Source organism: Pelobates fuscus, chromosome 2 (genome assembly GCF_036172605.1).
Source record: "Pelobates fuscus isolate aPelFus1 chromosome 2, aPelFus1.pri, whole genome shotgun sequence".
Taxonomy (NCBI): domain Eukaryota; kingdom Metazoa; phylum Chordata; class Amphibia; order Anura; family Pelobatidae; genus Pelobates; species Pelobates fuscus.
In genome coordinates this window covers 5,102,003-5,121,695 of record NC_086318.1, presented here as the reverse complement: position 1 = coordinate 5,121,695, position 19,693 = coordinate 5,102,003, and the positions used below count along the sequence as shown (strand labels likewise).

The following is a 19,693-nucleotide window of genomic DNA, read 5'->3' as shown; positions in this document are numbered from 1 at the left end:
TGCCGAGACAACCAGTCAGCGTTCCTATTCTGCTTATCAGGCCAGTAGTGGATGGTGAACTCGTAGGGTTGTAGGGCCAGACTCCAACTTAGTAATCGGGCATTGTCTGCAACCTGGTTAAGCTAAATACTAGCGGGTTGTGGTCGGTGATTAGAGGGAAGCTTGCCCATATAGGTAGGGGTTCAATTTCTTCAGTGTCCATAGCAGGGCCAGGCACTCTTTCTCAATGGCTGCATAGCTGACTTCTCAGGTTAACAGTTTCTGGCTCAAATAGGCAACAGGGTGCTCTTCTGTCGTCTTCAACTTGACTGAGCTTGTTTCAATGTGTGGATTGCTTTCTCACATTCTGGGGACCACAGGACCTACCTAGATAAATTATTTTTAGCCAGGTCAGTCAGGAGTTTCGCTGTGACACTGTAGTCTTGGACAAATTGTTGTTAGTAACCTGCTGTTCCCAAGAAAGCCTTGACTCGTGCTTAGGTACAGGGAGTGGGCCAGTTAGCAACTGCTTTGACTTTGGATGGTTCTGGCCATTGTGTACCAGGTACTGTACCTCCGCCATACCACTTGTGACACTTGTCTGGCTTCAGGATTAAGCCGGCTCTCCAAATTCTATCCAATACGGTCCCTATATGTTCCAATTGAGTCTCCCAGGTGTCGCTGTAGACCGCTATGTCATCCAGGTATGCACAAGCATAATCCTGAAGGCCATCGAGGAGTCTGTCTACCATTCGCTGGAAGGTAGCTCTTTAATCACAAACAGCATAACTCGAAACTGGTATAACTCAAATGGGGTGACAAAGGCCGATTTGGGTATAGCCTCCTCGGCTAGGGAAAACTGTCAATAACCCTTAAAGAAGTCAATGGTAGTGAGGTAGCATCCCCTAGCTATGTGGTGTAACAGTTTGTCTACCCGGGACATAGTGTAGGCGTGTCAGGATTACTAGCTGATCCAGCACGCAGAACTGTATCACACCTAGGACCAAAGGTAACATCTTACCGGCCTTAGAATTCCCGGACTTCACATACCAGAGAATAGTCAGAATACTTGCCTAGGTCGGGGACACAGCATGAGACACAACAATGAGGGAAAGCCAAAAGTCAGGGATACCAGAATACAGGGAAGTCAAAATAAAGCCAAAGTCAATAACCAGAAATAAACGCTCAGGAACACACTCTCGGATCACCAACCAAGGGAAACCACGACAGGGCAATGAGTGAAAGGAGAAATTAGTTTAAATACCCCTCTTGCAGATCCAATTGGCAGTAACCGGCCTTTTTAACCCCCTAAACGTGCGCGCATCTATTACGTGACATCACACGCACGTCGACGCCGTCATTACCGTGGGTGGACGTGGGGCTATAATATGGTGTGTATCCGCAGCGGCCGACGTCCACAGATGTGCTGCAGCAGTCAGGTATACCAGCGCCGGACTGCTGAACGACACCTCCATCACTGCTAGGAAGGCCCATTCCTATTGCCAACACCACAAGGTGAGGTTGAATAAGTTGCCTGAAAGTCATCCATGAAGGAATCTAGACCCACTGTGTGAAGTGGTCTAGTATCCAAACCCCACACATTGTCTTTGGAGTCTGATTCGACCGCCTGCAATTCGTCCAATATGTCCATAGAATTGCCAAGCTTTCCCTCCTCAGAGGAGTAGTCCTGAGGAGGGGGAAGAGTGACGGTGGGTGCAGGTTTAAGTCTCTTGGTAGGAGTCTTTCCCTTGTGTGGATTGGGTTGTACCTTCTCACCCTGGTGCTTGCCAGGTTGGGGTTCCTCTTTAGTGTGGGAGTCCGAGGCCTCGAAGTCCAAGGCCTCGGAGTCCGACTTGTAACGTGTGCACTGAGGTTTGGAGGGTTTGGAAAGGTCGGCCTTCATGGTCATCATGTGTGACAGGGCGTTCTCCATGGACGCGGCCACAGCTGCATTTACTATGGCCTGGAAGTCTGGGAATCTTCCATTGTGAGTAGGGGAGGGACCTTGGCACTGAGTAGGTATAGGGTTTAGGTAGGTCAGGGGTCAGACTTGTAGGGGGGGATCCTACAGTGGTGATAGTACCAGCAGTACTAATGAATATATCCCCAACAGGGTATGATAACTCCGTGTTATAGTACCAGCAATATTATAAGTAAACCCCAGCAGGGTCAGATTAAAACTCGGGATATAGTAACTACCAGCAGTACTAAATATTAATAGGGTGTAGATGGTCAGATTGGGATTTATTTGGGCCTCACCCAGGTATACAGAGAATGCCAAAGCAGAGCTCTCATCAGCAGCACAGAATAAGGGGCCTCACCCCAGAATGCACAGGGTGATACGCCCTATAGTGCATACCACCGCAGCAAGTTGGGACTGACCTGTGGAGACTCCTGCCTGGTTGAACGAGGATCCAGAGGCAATACCTGCAGAAGTAAGAAGGAAAAAAAACGGCACTCGAGACACGAGATCCAAGATGGGCGCCACCACTGAGAGATCGTGACTGAACGATCCGACAATCGCCAGAGGCGTGGATACACCTGGTTAGGAGGCGGTGAGGGAGCAGTTCCAGGTAGGAACTCTTCCCCCAGGCGCTAAGGGGTTATCGCCAGGTTCAGGGTGGTGCAAGACCCGTGACGGTGGGGTTGAGTGGGGGGTGCAATATGTCAAATACACTGTAACGGATCGCCTGGCACCTCCGTTAAAGGATGCTCCTAGCATTTCCTGAGGACTCCAAGCACTCTGACAGACACCACAATCACCGAACCGAAGCAGCATATGAATCTTCTCAAGCATAGGAATGCTGTAGACCGTCGAATAGGAACCATACGAATAGGCTTGCACTCCTAGCAGTCAAACTGGAACAGCATGCAATAAATCCTTCCCCCAATAATGAGACGACACTTCACTTTGAGGGTTAAGCAGGAACTCTGGACTGGCACATCCAGCCTGGCTTTTATTTCCATCTCACACATACAGGCCACACCCAGGGGGAGGCATAAAATGACCAATAGTATCACGGGTGCAACCCACACATCCCCTCCCCTTAGTGTGACACATAATCCCATTATTCATACAGTTTAAAATACACTTTTTACACAACTTTCATAACTTTAAAACCATACATCACATTCACACAAAATTACATATCCACAATCAATCCATTCAGGGGAACAACATATTAAAACATGGCATGAATCCGACCAGGGGTTCAAAAGTTAGTAAAGTATCTTTTCAAACCCCTGTCAGCATGACTTTTCCTTTTCAAACCAGTTCCCACTGCTTTGGCAGTGTCCCTGGGACCACATCCTGCTGGAGAACAATGGATCCGGGGGAGGGGAAGAGGAAGTGTCCAAAAAGTTTCAGTATTTCCCTTCACTGTTGTTAAAAGGCCAGCACAGTACAATAAAGTACAATATGTCCACATGCAGTTCTTTAAAGGGCCAGTAAGGTCATACATAATCCATTATGCCCAAATATTGTACTTGAAGGGCCAAATCTCAAAGGGACCATAATCACAGGGCAGGAGGCGAGCAAGCAGTCCCCTCCAGGAAACTGGGGCAGACTCTGGTGCAGGGTCCAGTCCGCTACATACACCAAAGCCAATAAGGCTAGAGAAAAGTAGGTAGAAGTAAATAAACTGAAAGGCAGTAGTAAGGATAAATAGGAAAGCAAAAATGAAATAAAAGATATGGGAAGGTTTAAATGTAACTACAACTCAGAGAAGAGCCAAAAACTCTGACCTGTCTGCTGATGGAGCAGCAAAGAAAGAGGAGGAGGAGGAGGAGGAGGAGCTCATTCACTGTGGATACTATAGCTCCTACTGCATTTTGATTGGTTCGTGTTATACTTTTTCTTTGCTGCTGTGGAGTTAGTAAAGAGAGTTTATGCAAAATAAGAAACCTCCTGTCATGTAATAAAATTGCATCTCTTGCTCTGTAAATTGAACTTTAATCACATACAGGAGGCTCTTGCAGGGTCTAGCAAGCTATTAGCATAGCAGGGAATGAGAAAATCTAAATTAAACAGAACTTGCAATAAAGGAAGGATAAACTTTAAAGGACTCTTTAACCCCTTAAGGACACATGACGTGTGTGACACGTCATGATTCCATTTTATTCCAGAAGTTTGGTCCTTAAGGGGTTAAAGGAAGTGTTTAGGAAGGCTGTGCAAGTCACGTGAAGGGAGGTGTGACTAGGGTTCATAAACAAAGTTATTTAACTCCTAAATGGCAGAGAATTGAGCAGTGAGACTGTCCCTTTAATTTTATTTAGTTTATAACAGCACCCAATACATACGACTGGAGGTTATGTATGGCACATACATGTTTACACATCTGTTTGGCATATATCTGGACATGTTTGGTGTAAGCCTGGGCTCTGGTGAAGCTATGTTGATGATGTATGTCATCGTGGATGGAACTCAAGACTCCTTTTGTATCCCTGACCTCAGCAAGTATTCTAACTATTCTCTGGTACGTTATGTCTGGCCATTCTAAGGCCCAGTAAGACCTTACCTTTAGTCATAGGTGTGATATTATTCTACGTGTGGATCTACTAGTAATCCTGACATAACGCTCCCCTCATACAAAAAATATGAACAGCCCACAAACAAATATACACACAATCCCAACAAACTCAACATGACTAACAATCCACATACATGCACACAACCCCACTTGCAATATCCCAAATAGCTCCACACATACACACACTACCAAACACACAATGTGACATATCCATCCACACACACAATTCCACAAGTAGCCCTCATACATAGGTATCATACACAACACCACAAACTACTTGTGAACATATACAGTATAATAACTCATATATGCACAATACAAAGCAACTGCAGCAAAAATAACACAAGCAGAATACGGCAACATGCACACCTCAGTTTAAAAAAATAAGACCGGCCCGCTATGGAACATCACAATCTCATTTCGGCACAGTTCTGCTAAAAGGTTGCCTACCCCATCTCTAGAATTTCACTTGTGCCAGATCTCTTTGCCTGCATTATAGCTTGTAGGAATCTGCCATGAACCTGTTCCAAATCTAGAATTATCCGCCTGCTGCTCTATGTAGTAATATGTCATTGTTGGTCCACTCGTTCCCAAACATGCTCTAGAGCTGCAGTTAATGTTGGCAGTGTAAAATGAGTTCTGATAATACCTACCTGAGCGATGCCATCCAAAATTCATCGTCTTGGTGGGAGGACGGGTTGAGATCCACAAGGAGAAGATGCTGACACACATACTGCCCAGGTCAGTGAGGAGGTGAGCAGCATCTGTCATGATAGCTAAGCTGTGGGCAAGATACCCTCCTAGAGGAAAGAGACGGGACAATGTGACAAACAATCAATGACAGAGTTGGGTTATAGACATGGCAAGAGGCCAAATGGGTAACATTACCTACGACTTCTCCAATCATAAATATGAAGCAGACTCCACAGGCAAAGTACAGCTTCCTCCGTGCCTGCAGCTTCTGCTGGTTATCGGTGGACGAGAAAGACGGCCCATGGCAGTGACTGGATATTGGCCTTTCCAGCTCGATCGACACTGCAGAACCACCATTCCGGAAAGGAAAGTCCGGGAACAAGTCCTTGGTGCTTGTAAAAAGGCTGAGGACGAGAAAACTACTATTCTTATTCAAGAAACAAAAACCTCTAGAGGCAAAGAGGGAGCTATTCAGATTCGTATATACATAATGAGGGCTCGTTCGGCCTACCTTATCATTAATTAATGAAACATCCACAATTAATACTTGAAGTAAAATCCCGCAGCATCTAGCATGTTATTGTAGGTTGTTGATACATAGTTGCCATGCGTATATGCTTATTTTTGCCTTCAGTGAAGGAACTTGTGTTAACTATTGTAGCGGACTGGGTCCTATAACAGAGTACGCTCCAGTTTCCTGGAGGGGGTTGATGGCTCACCTCCTGCCCAGTGATTATGGTCCCTTTAAGTACAATGGCTGGGATTCATGGGATGTTGAATGGCACTACTGGCCCTTTAAGAACCATCTGGGGACATACTGTGGAGTTACTGAGTGGCCACCATTTCATGTATCAGAGGCACATGGTGAGAACAATGGATGAAGCACATGGTGAGAAGAATGGATGGCGGCCATTTTAACTCACAGACACTGTTGTGACTTTTCTACATGGTGCCATCTCACCGGTATTTGGTGCACAAAGACATCGTGCAGTAGTTTTAAACTATACAACAGGGGACACATTATACAGTAATTAATTTTCATATAGCCTGTATATGTTCTACGGAATCTGCAGTAAACTGTATCTTCCAAACTACTGAACGGATCTGGGTGAATTTTGGATATGTGGTTCACCCAGATCCCCCAGTTCTGAGGATATACTTCATATGGGGTCATGTTTTGGGGTCCCTGTGATATGTTTTATAAAACTGTATTCCTCTGCCTGTGATAATAAGATTACCAATTGTGTTCAGTAATCATATCACAGGCAGAGGGGAGGATTTTGTGTGGGATTGTCTGTGTGTATTGTACGTATTGATTGGTTGCTCTGTAAAACCCTGTGGGCAGTACTATGTTTGTGGATTGGGAATAAAAGAGGCTGTATGTGCCAGTACAGTCAGTTCTACTCCTGATACTGTGTGTCGTCCAGTGATTGGAGAAGGTGATGGGATATTATTGGATTGTATTGCTGACTGTGCTGGATATTCTCTGGGATTTATTACTTGTTCCTGCATCCTCTGGATATATTGGTGGAGTTAATCTGTGAGAAATCAGCTCTCCGCTACAAGTATCATGTAACAAAAAAACGTGTTGAACAATGTAGCATTTTTGTGCATTTTGTACATTTATTTTTACTTCCATTTTGGTCTTAATGTATTTTAAAGATGCTTGTCTTGCGCTGAAGGACACAAGCGATTTTGCCTTTTTTGCTGTTTGTGTTCAACCATGTATCTTTCTCGTTTATTGCACCAACACATATTATTAAATACTATTAAAAACAGGACATAGCAGGACATGGCAGGACATGGCAAGACATGGCAAGACATGGCAGGACATAGCAAGACATGGCAAGACATAGCAAGACATGGCAAGACATGGCAGGACATGGCAAGACATGGCAGGACATGTCCTGCCATGTCTTGCCATGGCAAGACATGGCAGGACATGGCAGGACATGGCAAGACATTGCAAGACATGGCAAGACATGGCAGGACATGGCAGGACATGGCAAGACATGGCAGGACATGGCAAGACATGGCAGGACATGGCAAGACATGGCAGGACATGGCAGGACATGGCAAGACATGGCAAGACATGGCAGGACATGGCAAGACATGGCAGGACATGGCAAGACATGGCAAGACATGGCAGGACATGGCAGGACATGGCAGGACATGGCAGGACATGGCAAGACATGGCAGGACATGGCAAGACATGGCAGGACATGGCAGGACATGGCAAGGCATGGCAAGACATGGCAAGACATGGCAAGACATGGCAAGACATGGCAGGACATGGCAGGACATGGCAAGACATGGCAAGACATGGCAGGACATGGCAAGGCATGGCCAGACATGGCAAGACATGGCCAGACATGGCAAGACATGGCAAGACATGGCAAGACATGGCAGGACATGGCAAGACATGGCAGGACATGGCAAGACATGGCAAGACATGGCAGGACATGGCAAGACATGGCAAGACATGGCAGGACATGGCAAGACATGGCAAGACATGGCAGGACATGGCAAGACATGGCAGGACATGGCAGGACATGGCAAGACATGGCAGGACATGGCAGGACATGGCAAGACATGGCAGGACATGGCAGGACATGGCAGGACATGGCAAGACATGGCAGGACATGGCAGGACATGGCAAGACATGGCAGGACATGGCAGGACATGGCAGGACATGGCAAGACATGGCAGGACATGGCAGGACATGGCAAGACATGGCAAGGCATGGCAGGACATGGCAAGACATGGCAGGACATGGCAAGACATGGCAAGACATGGCAGGACATGGCAAGACATGGCAAGACATGGCAGGACATGGCAAGGCATGGCAAGGCATGGCAGGACATGGCAAGGCATGGCAAGACATGGCAAGACATGGCAGGACATGGCAAGACATGGCAAGGCATGGCAGGACATGGCAAGGCATGGCAGGACATGGCAAGACATGGCAGGACATGGCAAGGCATGGCAAGGCATGGCAGGACATGGCAGGACATGGCAAGACATGGCAGGACATGGCAGGACATGGCAAGACATGGCAGGACATGGCAAGACATGGCAGGACATGGCAAGACATGGCAGGGCATGGCAAGACATGGCAGGGCATGGCAAGACATGGCAAGACATGGCAGGACATGGCAAGACATGGCAAGACATGGCAGGACATGGCAAGACATGGCAGGACATGGCAGGACATATTTTTATTCTGGAGTTAATGTATGACAGCGTGTGTGTCGCGGTGGGATATTCTATGTGGAGTTTGTATTTGTCAGTGGGTGTGATATTTTTTATTATGGAGTTAACGTATGACAGCGTGTGTGTCGCGGTGGGATATTCTATGTGGAGTTTGTATTTGTCAGTGGGTGTGATATTTTTTATTATGGAGTTAACGTATAACAGCGTGTGTGTCGCGGTGGTATGTTCTATGTGGAGTTTGTATTTGTCAGTGGGTATGATATCTTTTATTATGAAGTTAACGTATGACAGCGTGCGTGTCGCGGTGGGATGTTATATGTGGAGTTTGTATTTGTCAGTGGGTGTGATATTTGTATTATGAAGTTAACGTATGACAGCGTGTGTGTCGCGGTGGGATATTCTATGTGGAGTTTGTATTTGTCAGTGGGTGTGATATTTTTTATTATGGAGTTAACGTATAACAGCGTGTGTGTCGCGGTGGTATGTTCTATGTGGAGTTTGTATTTGTCAGTGGGTATGATATCTTTTATTATGAAGTTAACGTATGACAGCGTGCGTGTCGCGGTGGGATGTTACATGTGGAGTTTGTATTTGTCAGTGGGTATGATATCTTTTATTATGAAGTTAACGTATGACAGCGTGCGTGTCGCGGTGGGATATTCTATGTGGAGTTTGTATTTGTCAGTGGGTGTGATATTTTTATTATGGAGTTAACGTATGACAGCGTGCGTGTTGCTGTGGGATATTCTATGTGGAGTTTGTATTTGTCAGTGGGTGTGATATTTTTTATGATGGAGTTGTGGGATGTTCTATGTGGAATTTGTATTTGTCAGTGGGTGTGATATTTTTTATTATGGAGTTAACGTATGACAGCGTGCGTGTCGCGTGGGATGTTCTATGTGCCGTTTGTATTTATCGGTCGGTGTGATATTTTTTATTATGGAGTTAACGTATGACAGCGTGCGTGTCGCTGTGGGATGTTCTATGTGGAATTTGTATTTGTCAGTTTCCACGCGGGCTCAGCTGTATTTACAAACAATGTGTAAATCTCCTTCATTCCCCAAGGACGGAGCGTAGAGCTGTGCGATTAATGGACGTCTCTGAGGACGACTTTAATGGAATTAATTAAGAGAATAATAGAGTCAGTTAATGTGCTGTTGAGAGGTGAATACTACGGCCATCAGCACTGGAGCAGTCAGTACATTAATCTTCTGGGGAACGCGGTGAGCCGTGGAGAGAAGCTGGAACAATGCGCCCAGGGCTGAACTGCGTGTAATCAGTGATAATCGCAGCCTCTACTTATTGTTTTATTACCCCAGCTGAGCAAACTAATCCTGCACTCAATAATACAACCATAAACTCAATATTACAGTCCTACACTCAATATTAAAATCATACACTCAATATTACAATCCTTCACTCAATATTAAAATCCTGCACTCAATAATACAAACATTCACTCAATAATACAACCATAAACTCAATAATACAATCCTACACTCAATAATACAACCATAAACCCAATAATACAATCCTACACTCAATAATACAACCATAAACTCAATAATACAATCCTGCACTCAATAATACAAACCTTCACTCAAAAATACAACCATAAACTAAATATTACAATCCTACACTCAATAATACAATCCTTCACTCAATAATACAAACCTGAACTCAATAATACAATCCTGCACTCAATATTAAAATCCTGCACTCAATAATACAAACCTTAACTCAATAATACAATCCTGCACTCAATATTAAAATCCTGCACTCAATAATACAAACCTTAACTCAATAATACAACCATAAACTAAATATTATAATCCTACACTCACTATTAAAATCATACACTCAATATTACAATCCTTCACTCAATAATACAACCATAAACTCAATATTACAATCCTACACGCACTATTAAAATCATACACTCAATAATACAATCCTGCACTCAATATTAAAATCCTGCACTCAATAATACAACCATAAACTCAAAATTACAATCCTGCACTCAATAATACAATCTTGCACTTAATATTACAATCCCGCACTCAATATTACAATCCTACACTCAATAATACAATCCTGCACTCAATATTACAATCCTGCACTCAATATTACAATCCTTCACTCAACAATACAACCATAAACTCAATATTACAGTCCTACACTCACTATTAAAATCCTGCACTCAATATTACAATCCTGCACTCAATATTACAACCATGTACACAATATTACCATCCCGCACTCAATAATAAAATCCTACACTCAATAATACAACCATAAACTCAATATTAAAATCCTGCACTCAATATTACCGTCCCACACTCAATATTACAATTCTACACTCAATATTACACTCCTTCACTCAATAATACAACCATAAACTCAATACTACCATCCCACACTCAATAATACAATCCTGCACTCAATATTACAATCCTGCACTCAATATTACAATCCTGCACTCAATATTACATTCCTGCACTTAATATTAAAATTCTGCACTCAATATTACATTCCTGCACTCGTAGTACATACCGCCCAGCGACACATAGTACATACCGCCCAGCGACACATAGTACATACCGCCCAGCGACACATAGTACATACCGCCCAGCGACACGTAGTACATACCGCCCAGCGACACGTAGTACATACCGCCCTGCCACACGTAGTACATACCGCCCAGCGACACGTAGTACATACCGCCCAGCGACACGTAGTACATACCGCCCTGCCACACATAGTACATGCCGCCCTGCCACACATAGTACATACCGCCCTGCCACACATAGTACATACCGCCCAGCGACACGTAGTACATACCGCCCTGCCACACGTAGTACATACCGCTCAGCGACACATAGTACATACCGCCCAGCGACACGTAGTACATACCGCCCTGCCACACGTAGTACATACCGCCCAGCGACACGTAGTACATACCGCCCTGCCACACGTAGTACATACCGCCCAGCGACACGTAGTACATACCGCTCAGCGACACATAGTACATACCGCCCAGCGACACATAGTACATACCGCCCAGCGACACATAGTACATACCGCCCAGCGACACATAGTACATACCGCCCAGCGACACATAGTACATACTGCCCAGCGACACATAGTACACGCTGCCCAGCGCCACATAGTACATACGCGATACATAGTACATACCTCCCAGCGACACATAGTACATACCGCCCAGCGACACATAGTACATACCGCCCTGCCACACATAGTACATATTCGACACATAGTACATACTGCCCAGCGTCACATAGTACATACTGCCCAGCGACACATAGTACATACCGCCCAGCGACACATAGTACATACCGCCCTGCCACACATAGTACATATTCGACACATAGTACATACTGCCCTGCGCCACATAGTACATACCGCCCAGAGACATGTAGTACATACCGCCCAGCGACACATAGTACATACCGCCCAGCGACACATAGTACATATTCGACACATAGTACATACTGCCCAGCGACACGTAGTACACACCACCCAGCGACACATAATACATACCGTTCTGTGACACATAGTACATACCGCCCAGCACCACATAGTACACATCGCCCAGCGACACATAGTACACATCGCCCAGCGACACATGGTACACACCGCCCAGCGACACATGGTACACACCGCCCAGCGACACATGGTACACACCGCCCTGCGGCACTGTGGCAGAACCAACCACCTATTCATATTAAAGACTGAGTTGGTTAGACAATTTGGGGTTACGGAACAGACTAAAGATATATTGTTCGTCTGTCGAACAATCTACCGAACAGTGAGCCCTCCCAGGGGAGTCATGTGCCTCCAATTGACAGTATTCACACTTAGAAACAGCAAGGTTCTTAGTGGTCGGATGGTTGGCCATCGTTCGTATGACCGAACAAATGGCGGCGGCCATATTTGTTCACAAACAGACAGTGGTGCTTGGTCGTCGAGTGCATGGAACTATAATCGGACACTCGACGGCACAAACACCGCTGAACTACCATCCCTTCGTGTGTTCGTTTCCCTTTACCTATATAGAGCGACATTCATATGAAATAAACTACCGAGCACAGGGCACCCTGTTAAATGAACAGTTCCCTTAGTTATTTTAATGGTGAAAACTCCCGAAAGAAGACCGGTCAAAGCATAAAACCATCTGGGACTATATTTTACCTCGTAGTTGACCAGTCTAGGCACGAACACCGTTGAACTACCATCCCTTTGTGTGTTCATTTCCCTTCACCTATAAAGAGCGTCATTCGTATGAAATAAACTACCGAAGACATGACCCCCTGTTACACGAACAGTTCCCTTTGTTATTTTAATAGTAAAAACAACCAAAAGAAGACCGGTCAAAGCATACAATCACCTGGAACTATTTTGGGGCTTCACCACGTGGTTGACCTAAACTTTTACTTGATCAACCTAATCAACCGAACGGATCTGAGTGATATTTTGACAGAGTGGGCACTCAGATCCCTGCTATTCAGGGAAGTATCTTTCCTGGAGTTATGAATAATATCAATGTGTGTTATGAGGGTTTGAAATATTGTATATTTTCTGTACCTGGGACATAATGGAATTAAAGAGTTGTCCTTACTCAATTATCTCCCAGGTACAGAGGAGGAGTCTGGGAAATGTTACTTTGTCCTCTGTCTCCAACAAGGTCCACCAGTGGAAAACCCCTGTGTTGCTGTACTGTATTTCTCTGTGATGTTCTACAGCAGGCTTCCTCAAACTCCGGCCCTCCAGATGTTGCTGAACTACAACTCCCATGATTCTATGAATGAAATAGGCTGAGAATCATGGGAGTTGTAGTTCAGCAACATCTGGAGGGCCGGAGTTTGGGGAAGCCTGTTCTACAGTCTACCAGCGGAGATATTGATTTTAATATTGCAGCTCCGCTACAGACACATAGTACACACTGCTTAGCAACACATAATACACACCGCTCGACGCCATAGAGTACAGGTTGTCCTAAATATACAAGGTGTATAAGATACAGACTGTCCTAGATATACAAGGTGTATAAGATACAGGCTGTCCTAGATATACAAGGTGTATAAGATACAGACTGTCCTAGATATACAAGGTGTATAAGATACATGCTGTCCTAGATATACAAGGTGTATAAGATACAGACTGTCCTAGATATACAAGGTGTATAAGATACAGGTTGTCCTAGATATACAAGGTGTATAAGATACAGACTGTTCTAGATATACAAGGTGTATAAGATACAGGCTGTCCTAGATATACAAGGTGTATACGATACAGGTTGTCCTAGATATACAAGGTGTATAAGATACAGGCTGTCCTAGATATACAAGGTGTATAAGATACATGTTGTCCTAGATATACAAGGTGTATAAGATACAGACTGTCCTAGATATAGATAAAGGCTGTCCTAGATATACAAGGTGTATAAGATACATGTTGTCCTAGATATACAAGGTGTATAAGATACAGGCTGTCCTAGATATACAAGGTGTATAAGATACATGTTGTCCTAGATATACAAGGTGTATAAGATACATGTTGTCCTAGATATACAAGGTGTATAAGATACAGACTGTTCTAGATATACAAGGTGTATAAGATACAGGCTGTCCTAGATATACAAGGTGTATAAGATACATGTTGTCCTAGATATACAAGGTGTATAAGATACAGGCTGTCCTAGATATACAAGGTGTATAAGATACATGTTGTCCTAGATATACAAGGTGTATAAGATACATGTTGTCCTAGATATACAAGGTGTATAAGATACAGGCTGCCCTAGATATACAAGGTGTATAAGATACAGACTGTCCTAGATATACAAGGTGTATAAGATACAGGCTGTCCTAGATATACAAGGTGTATAAGATACATGTTGTCCTAGATATACAAGGTGTATAAGATACAGGCTGTCCTAGATATACAAGGTCTATAAGATAATGGCTGTCCTAGATATACAAGGTGTATAAGATACATGTTGTCCTAGATATACAAGGTGTATAAGATAAAGGCTGTCCTAGATATACAAGGTGTATAAGATACAGGCTGTCCTAGATATACAAGGTGTATAAGATACAGGCTGTCCTAGATATACAAGGTGTATAAGATACAGGCTGTCCTAGATATACAAGGTGTATAAGATACAGGCTGTCCTAGATATACAAGGTGTATAAGATACAGGCTGTCCTAGATATACAAGGTGTATAAGATACAGGCTGTCCTAGATATACAAGGTGTATAAGATACATGTTGTCCTAGATATACAAGGTGTATAAGATACAGGCTGTCCTAGATATACAAGGTGTATAAGATACAGACTGTCCTAGATATACAAGGTGTATAAGATACAGACTGTCCTAGATATACAAGGTGTATAAGATACAGACTGTCCTAGATATACAAGGTGTATAAGATACAGGCTGTCCTAGATATACAAGGTGTATAAGATACATGCTGTCCTAGATATACAAGGTATATAAGATACAGGTTGTCCTAGATATACAAGGTGTATAAGATACATGCTGTCCTAGATATACAAGGTGTATAAGATACAGGCTGTCCTAGATATACAAGGTATATAAGATACATGTTGTCCTATATATACAAGGTGTATAAGATACATGTTGTCCTAGATATACAAGGTGTATAAGATACAGGTTGTCCTAAATATACAAGGTGTATAAGATAAAGGCTGTCCTAGATATACAAGGTGTATAAGATACATGTTGTCCTAGATATACAAGGTGTATAAGATACATGTTGTCCTAGATATACAAGGTGTATAAGATACATGTTGTCCTAGATATACAAGGTGTATAAGATACATGTTGTCCTAGATATACAAGGTGTATAAGATACATGTTGTCCTAGATATACAAGGTGTATAAGATACAGACTGTCCTAGATATAGATAAAGGCTGTTCTAGATATACAAGGTGTATAAGATACAGGCTGTCCTAGATATACAAGGTGTATAAGATACATGTTGTCCTAGATATACAAGGTGTATAAGATACAGGCTGTCCTAGATATACAAGGTGTATAAGATACAGGCTGTCCTAGATATACAAGGTGTATAAGATACATGCTGTCCTAGATATACAAGGTGTATAAGATACAGGCTGTCCTAGATATACAAGGTGTATAAGATACAGGCTGTCCTAGATATACAAGGTGTATAAGATACAGGCTGTCCTAGATATACAAGGTGTATAAGATACATGTTGTCCTAGATATACAAGGTGTATAAGATACATGTTGTCCTAGATATACAAGGTGTATAAGATACAGGCTGTCCTAGATATACAAGGTGTATAAGATAAAGGCTGTCCTAGATATACAAGGTGTATAAGATACAGGCTGTCCTAGATATACAAGGTGTATAAGATACAGGCTGTCCTAGATATACAAGGTGTATAAGATAAAGGCTGTCCTAGATATACAAGTTGTATAAGATACAGGTTGTCCTAGATATACAAGGTGTATAAGATACATGCTGTCCTAGATATACAAGGTGTATAAGATACAGGCTGTCCTAGATATACAAGGTGTATAAGATAAAGGCTGTCCTAGATATACAAGGTGTATAAGATACATGTTGTCCTAGATATACAAGGTGTATAAGATACAGACTGTCCTAGATATAGATAAAGGCTGTTCTAGATATACAAGGTGTATAAGATACAGGCTGTCCTAGATATACAAGGTGTATAAGATAAAGGCTGTCCTAGATATACAAGGTGTATAAGATACAGGCTGTCCTAGATATACAAGGTGTATAAGATACAGGCTGTCCTAGATATACAAGGTGTATAAGATACATGTTGTCCTAGATATACAAGGTATATAAGATACATGTTGTCCTATATATACAAGGTGTATAAGATACAGGCTGTCCTAGATATACAAGGTGTATAAGATACAGGCTGTCCTAGATATACAAGGTGTATAAGATACAGGTTGTCCTAGATATACAAGGTGTATAAGATACAGGCTGTCCTAGATATACAAGGTGTATAAGATACAGACTGTCCTAGATATACAAGGTGTATAAGATACAGGCTGTCCTAGATATACAAGGTGTATAAGATACAGGCTGTCCTAGATATACAAGGTGTATAAGATACAGGTTGTCCTAGATATACGAGGTGTATAAGATACAGGCTGTCCTAGATATACAAGGTGTATAAGATACAGGCTGTCCTAGATATACAAGGTGTATAAGATACATGTTGTCCTAGATATACAAGGTATATAAGATACATGTTGTCCTATATATACAAGGTGTATAAGATACATGTTGTCCTAGATATATATGAAGAATGAAACATTGGTTGTTTTGAGGATCAGGCAGTTCCCCTGCTAGTTGCCCCATTACCTTTTGATCTTCAGGTCTCCCCCGGTCCGGTTCTGCTCCACTAAGCGCCGAGTCTCTGAGTCAGCACTGGACTCCATCTTCCCAACCTCCTCTGATGAAAATCCCACCACGGACCAGAAGGTAAATAAGGGTCAAATATCCATCTCAGCCTCACTGGGCCATGGTCTCATTATCCAAGGTGGACTAGGATCTCATCACCCCCGAGAATACCAAGATCTCCTCAGCCCAGGAGGACCAAGATCATCTCCACATGGATCAGGTGGACTAGGATCTCCTCAATCCTGATGGACCAGGATCTCCTCAGCAAGATGGACCAGGGTCTCCTCAGCAATATGGACCAGGACACGATCTCCTCAGCCCAGATGGACCAGGACCAGGATCTCCTCAGCAAGATGGACCAGGACCCGGATCTCCTCAGCCCAGACGGACCAGGACCAGGATCTCCTCAGCAAGATGGACCAGGACCAGGATCTCCTCAGCCCAGATGAATCAGGATCTCCACAATAAACGTATCTCAGGAGCGGAGACGAAGCGATGTATCACGCGTCCTTCCAAAGCAAAGTGTGAATCAGTGAAGGGTACGACCTCTCAGCGAGCGATGTTTGGGACGGGAGCGATGTATAGAATGCAGTGTATGCGCTGGGAGCATTGTATAGACCCTATGTACTACCCTATATCTCTATATATATTCTGCGTAAACCTAAATTACTCTAAATACTCAGCAACATCATATAATATCCTCTCTGTGATCATATAACACAATATATCCTCTCTGTGATCTTATAATACAATATATCCTCTCTGTGATCCTATAATACAATATATCCTCTCTGTGATCCTATAATACAATATATCCTCTCTGTGATCCTATAATACAATATATCCTCTCTGTGATCTTATAATACAATATATCCTCTCTGTGATCCTATAATACAATATATCCTCTCTGTGATCCTATAATACAATATATCCTCTCTGTGATCCTATAATACAATATATCCTCTCTGTGATCCTATAATACAATATATCATCTCTGTGATCCTATAATACAATATATCCTCTCTGTGATCCTATAATACAATATATCCTCTCTGTGATCCTATAATACAATATATCCTCTCTGTGATCCTATAATACAATATATCCTCTCTGTGATCCTATAATACAATATATCATCTCTGTGATCCTATAATACAATATATCCTCTCTGTGATCCTATAATACAATACATCCTCTCTGTGATCCTATAATACAATATATCCTCTCTGTGATCCTATAATACAATATATCCTCTCTGTGATCCTATAATACAATATATCCTCTCTGTGATCCTATAATACAATACATCCTCTCTGTGATCCTATAATACAGTATATCCTCTCTGTGATCCTATAACACAACATATCCTCTCTGTGATCCTATAATACAATACATCCTCTCTGTGATCCTATAATACAATATATCCCCTCTGTGATCCTATAATACAATATATCCTCTCTGTGATCCTATAATACAATATATCCTCTCTGTGATCCTATAATACAATATATCCTCTCTGTGATCCTATAATACAATATATCCTCTCTGTGATCCTATAATACAATATATCCTCTCTGTGATCCTATAATACACTATATCCCCTCTGTGATCCTGTAATACAACATATCTTCTCTGTGATCCTATAATACAATATATCCTCTCTGTGATCCTATAATACAACATATCCTCTCTGTGATCCTATAATACAATATATCCTCTCTGTGATCCTATAATACAATATATCCTCTCTGTGATCCTATAATACAATATATCCTCTCTGTGATCCTATAATACAATATATCCTCTCTGTGATCCTATAATACAATATATCCTCTCTGTGATCCTATAATACAATACATCCTCTCTGTGATCCTATAATACAATATATCCTCTCTGTGATCCTATAATACAATATATCCTCTCTGTGATCCTATAATACAATACATCCTCTCTGTGATCCTATAATACAATATATCCTCTCTGTGATCCTATAATACAATATATCCTCTCTGTGATCCTATAATACAATATATCCTCTCTGTGATCCTATAATACAATATATCCTCTCTGTGATCCTATAATACAATATATCCTCTCTGTGATCCTATAATACAATATATCCTCTCTGTGATCCTATAACACAATATATCCTCTCTGTGATCCTATAACACAATATATCCTCTCTGTGATCCTATAATACAATATATCCTCTCTGTGATCCTATAATACAATATATCCTCTCTGTGATCCTATAATACAATATATCCTCTCTGTGATCCTATAATACAATATATCCTCTCTGTGATCCTATAATACAATATATCCTCTCTGTGATCCTATAATACAATATATCCTCTCTGTGATCCTATAACACAATATATCCTCTCTGTGATCCTATAATACAATATATCCTCTCTGTGATCCTATAATACAATATATCCTCTCTGTGATCCTATAATACAATATTTCCTCTCTGTGATCTTATAATACAATATATCCTCTCTGTGATCCTATAATACAATATATCCTCTCTGTGATCCTATGACACAATATATCCTCTCTGTGATCCTATAATACAATATATCCTCTCTGTGATCCTATAATACAATATATCCTCTCTGTGATCCTATAATACAATATATCCTCTCTGTGATCCTATAACACAATATATCCTCTCTGTGATCCTATAATACAATATATCCTCTCTGTGATCCTATAATACAATATATCCTTCCTGTGATCTTATAATACAATATATCCTCTCTGTGATCCTATAACACAATATATCCTCTCTGTGATCCTATAACACAATATATCCTCT

At 42.3% G+C, this 19,693-nt stretch overlaps 1 protein-coding gene across 1 annotated transcript in view; it reads right to left on the bottom strand.

The window, feature by feature from the left end:
• Window positions 1–17,086, bottom strand: part of SLC30A3 (solute carrier family 30 member 3) — a 56,602-nt gene extending 39,516 nt beyond the window's left edge. Inside the window, exons 1-3 of the mRNA XM_063440766.1 lie at window positions 16,834–17,086; window positions 5,397–5,605; window positions 5,162–5,308 (exon numbers count right to left, since the gene is read on the bottom strand). Of these exons, the coding sequence (XP_063296836.1) occupies window positions 5,162–5,308; window positions 5,397–5,605; window positions 16,834–16,910 (433 nt within the window). The 5' untranslated portion in view covers window positions 16,911–17,086. The remainder of the gene's footprint in view (window positions 1–5,161; window positions 5,309–5,396; window positions 5,606–16,833) is intronic.
• Window positions 17,087–19,693: the final 2,607 nt, after the last annotated feature.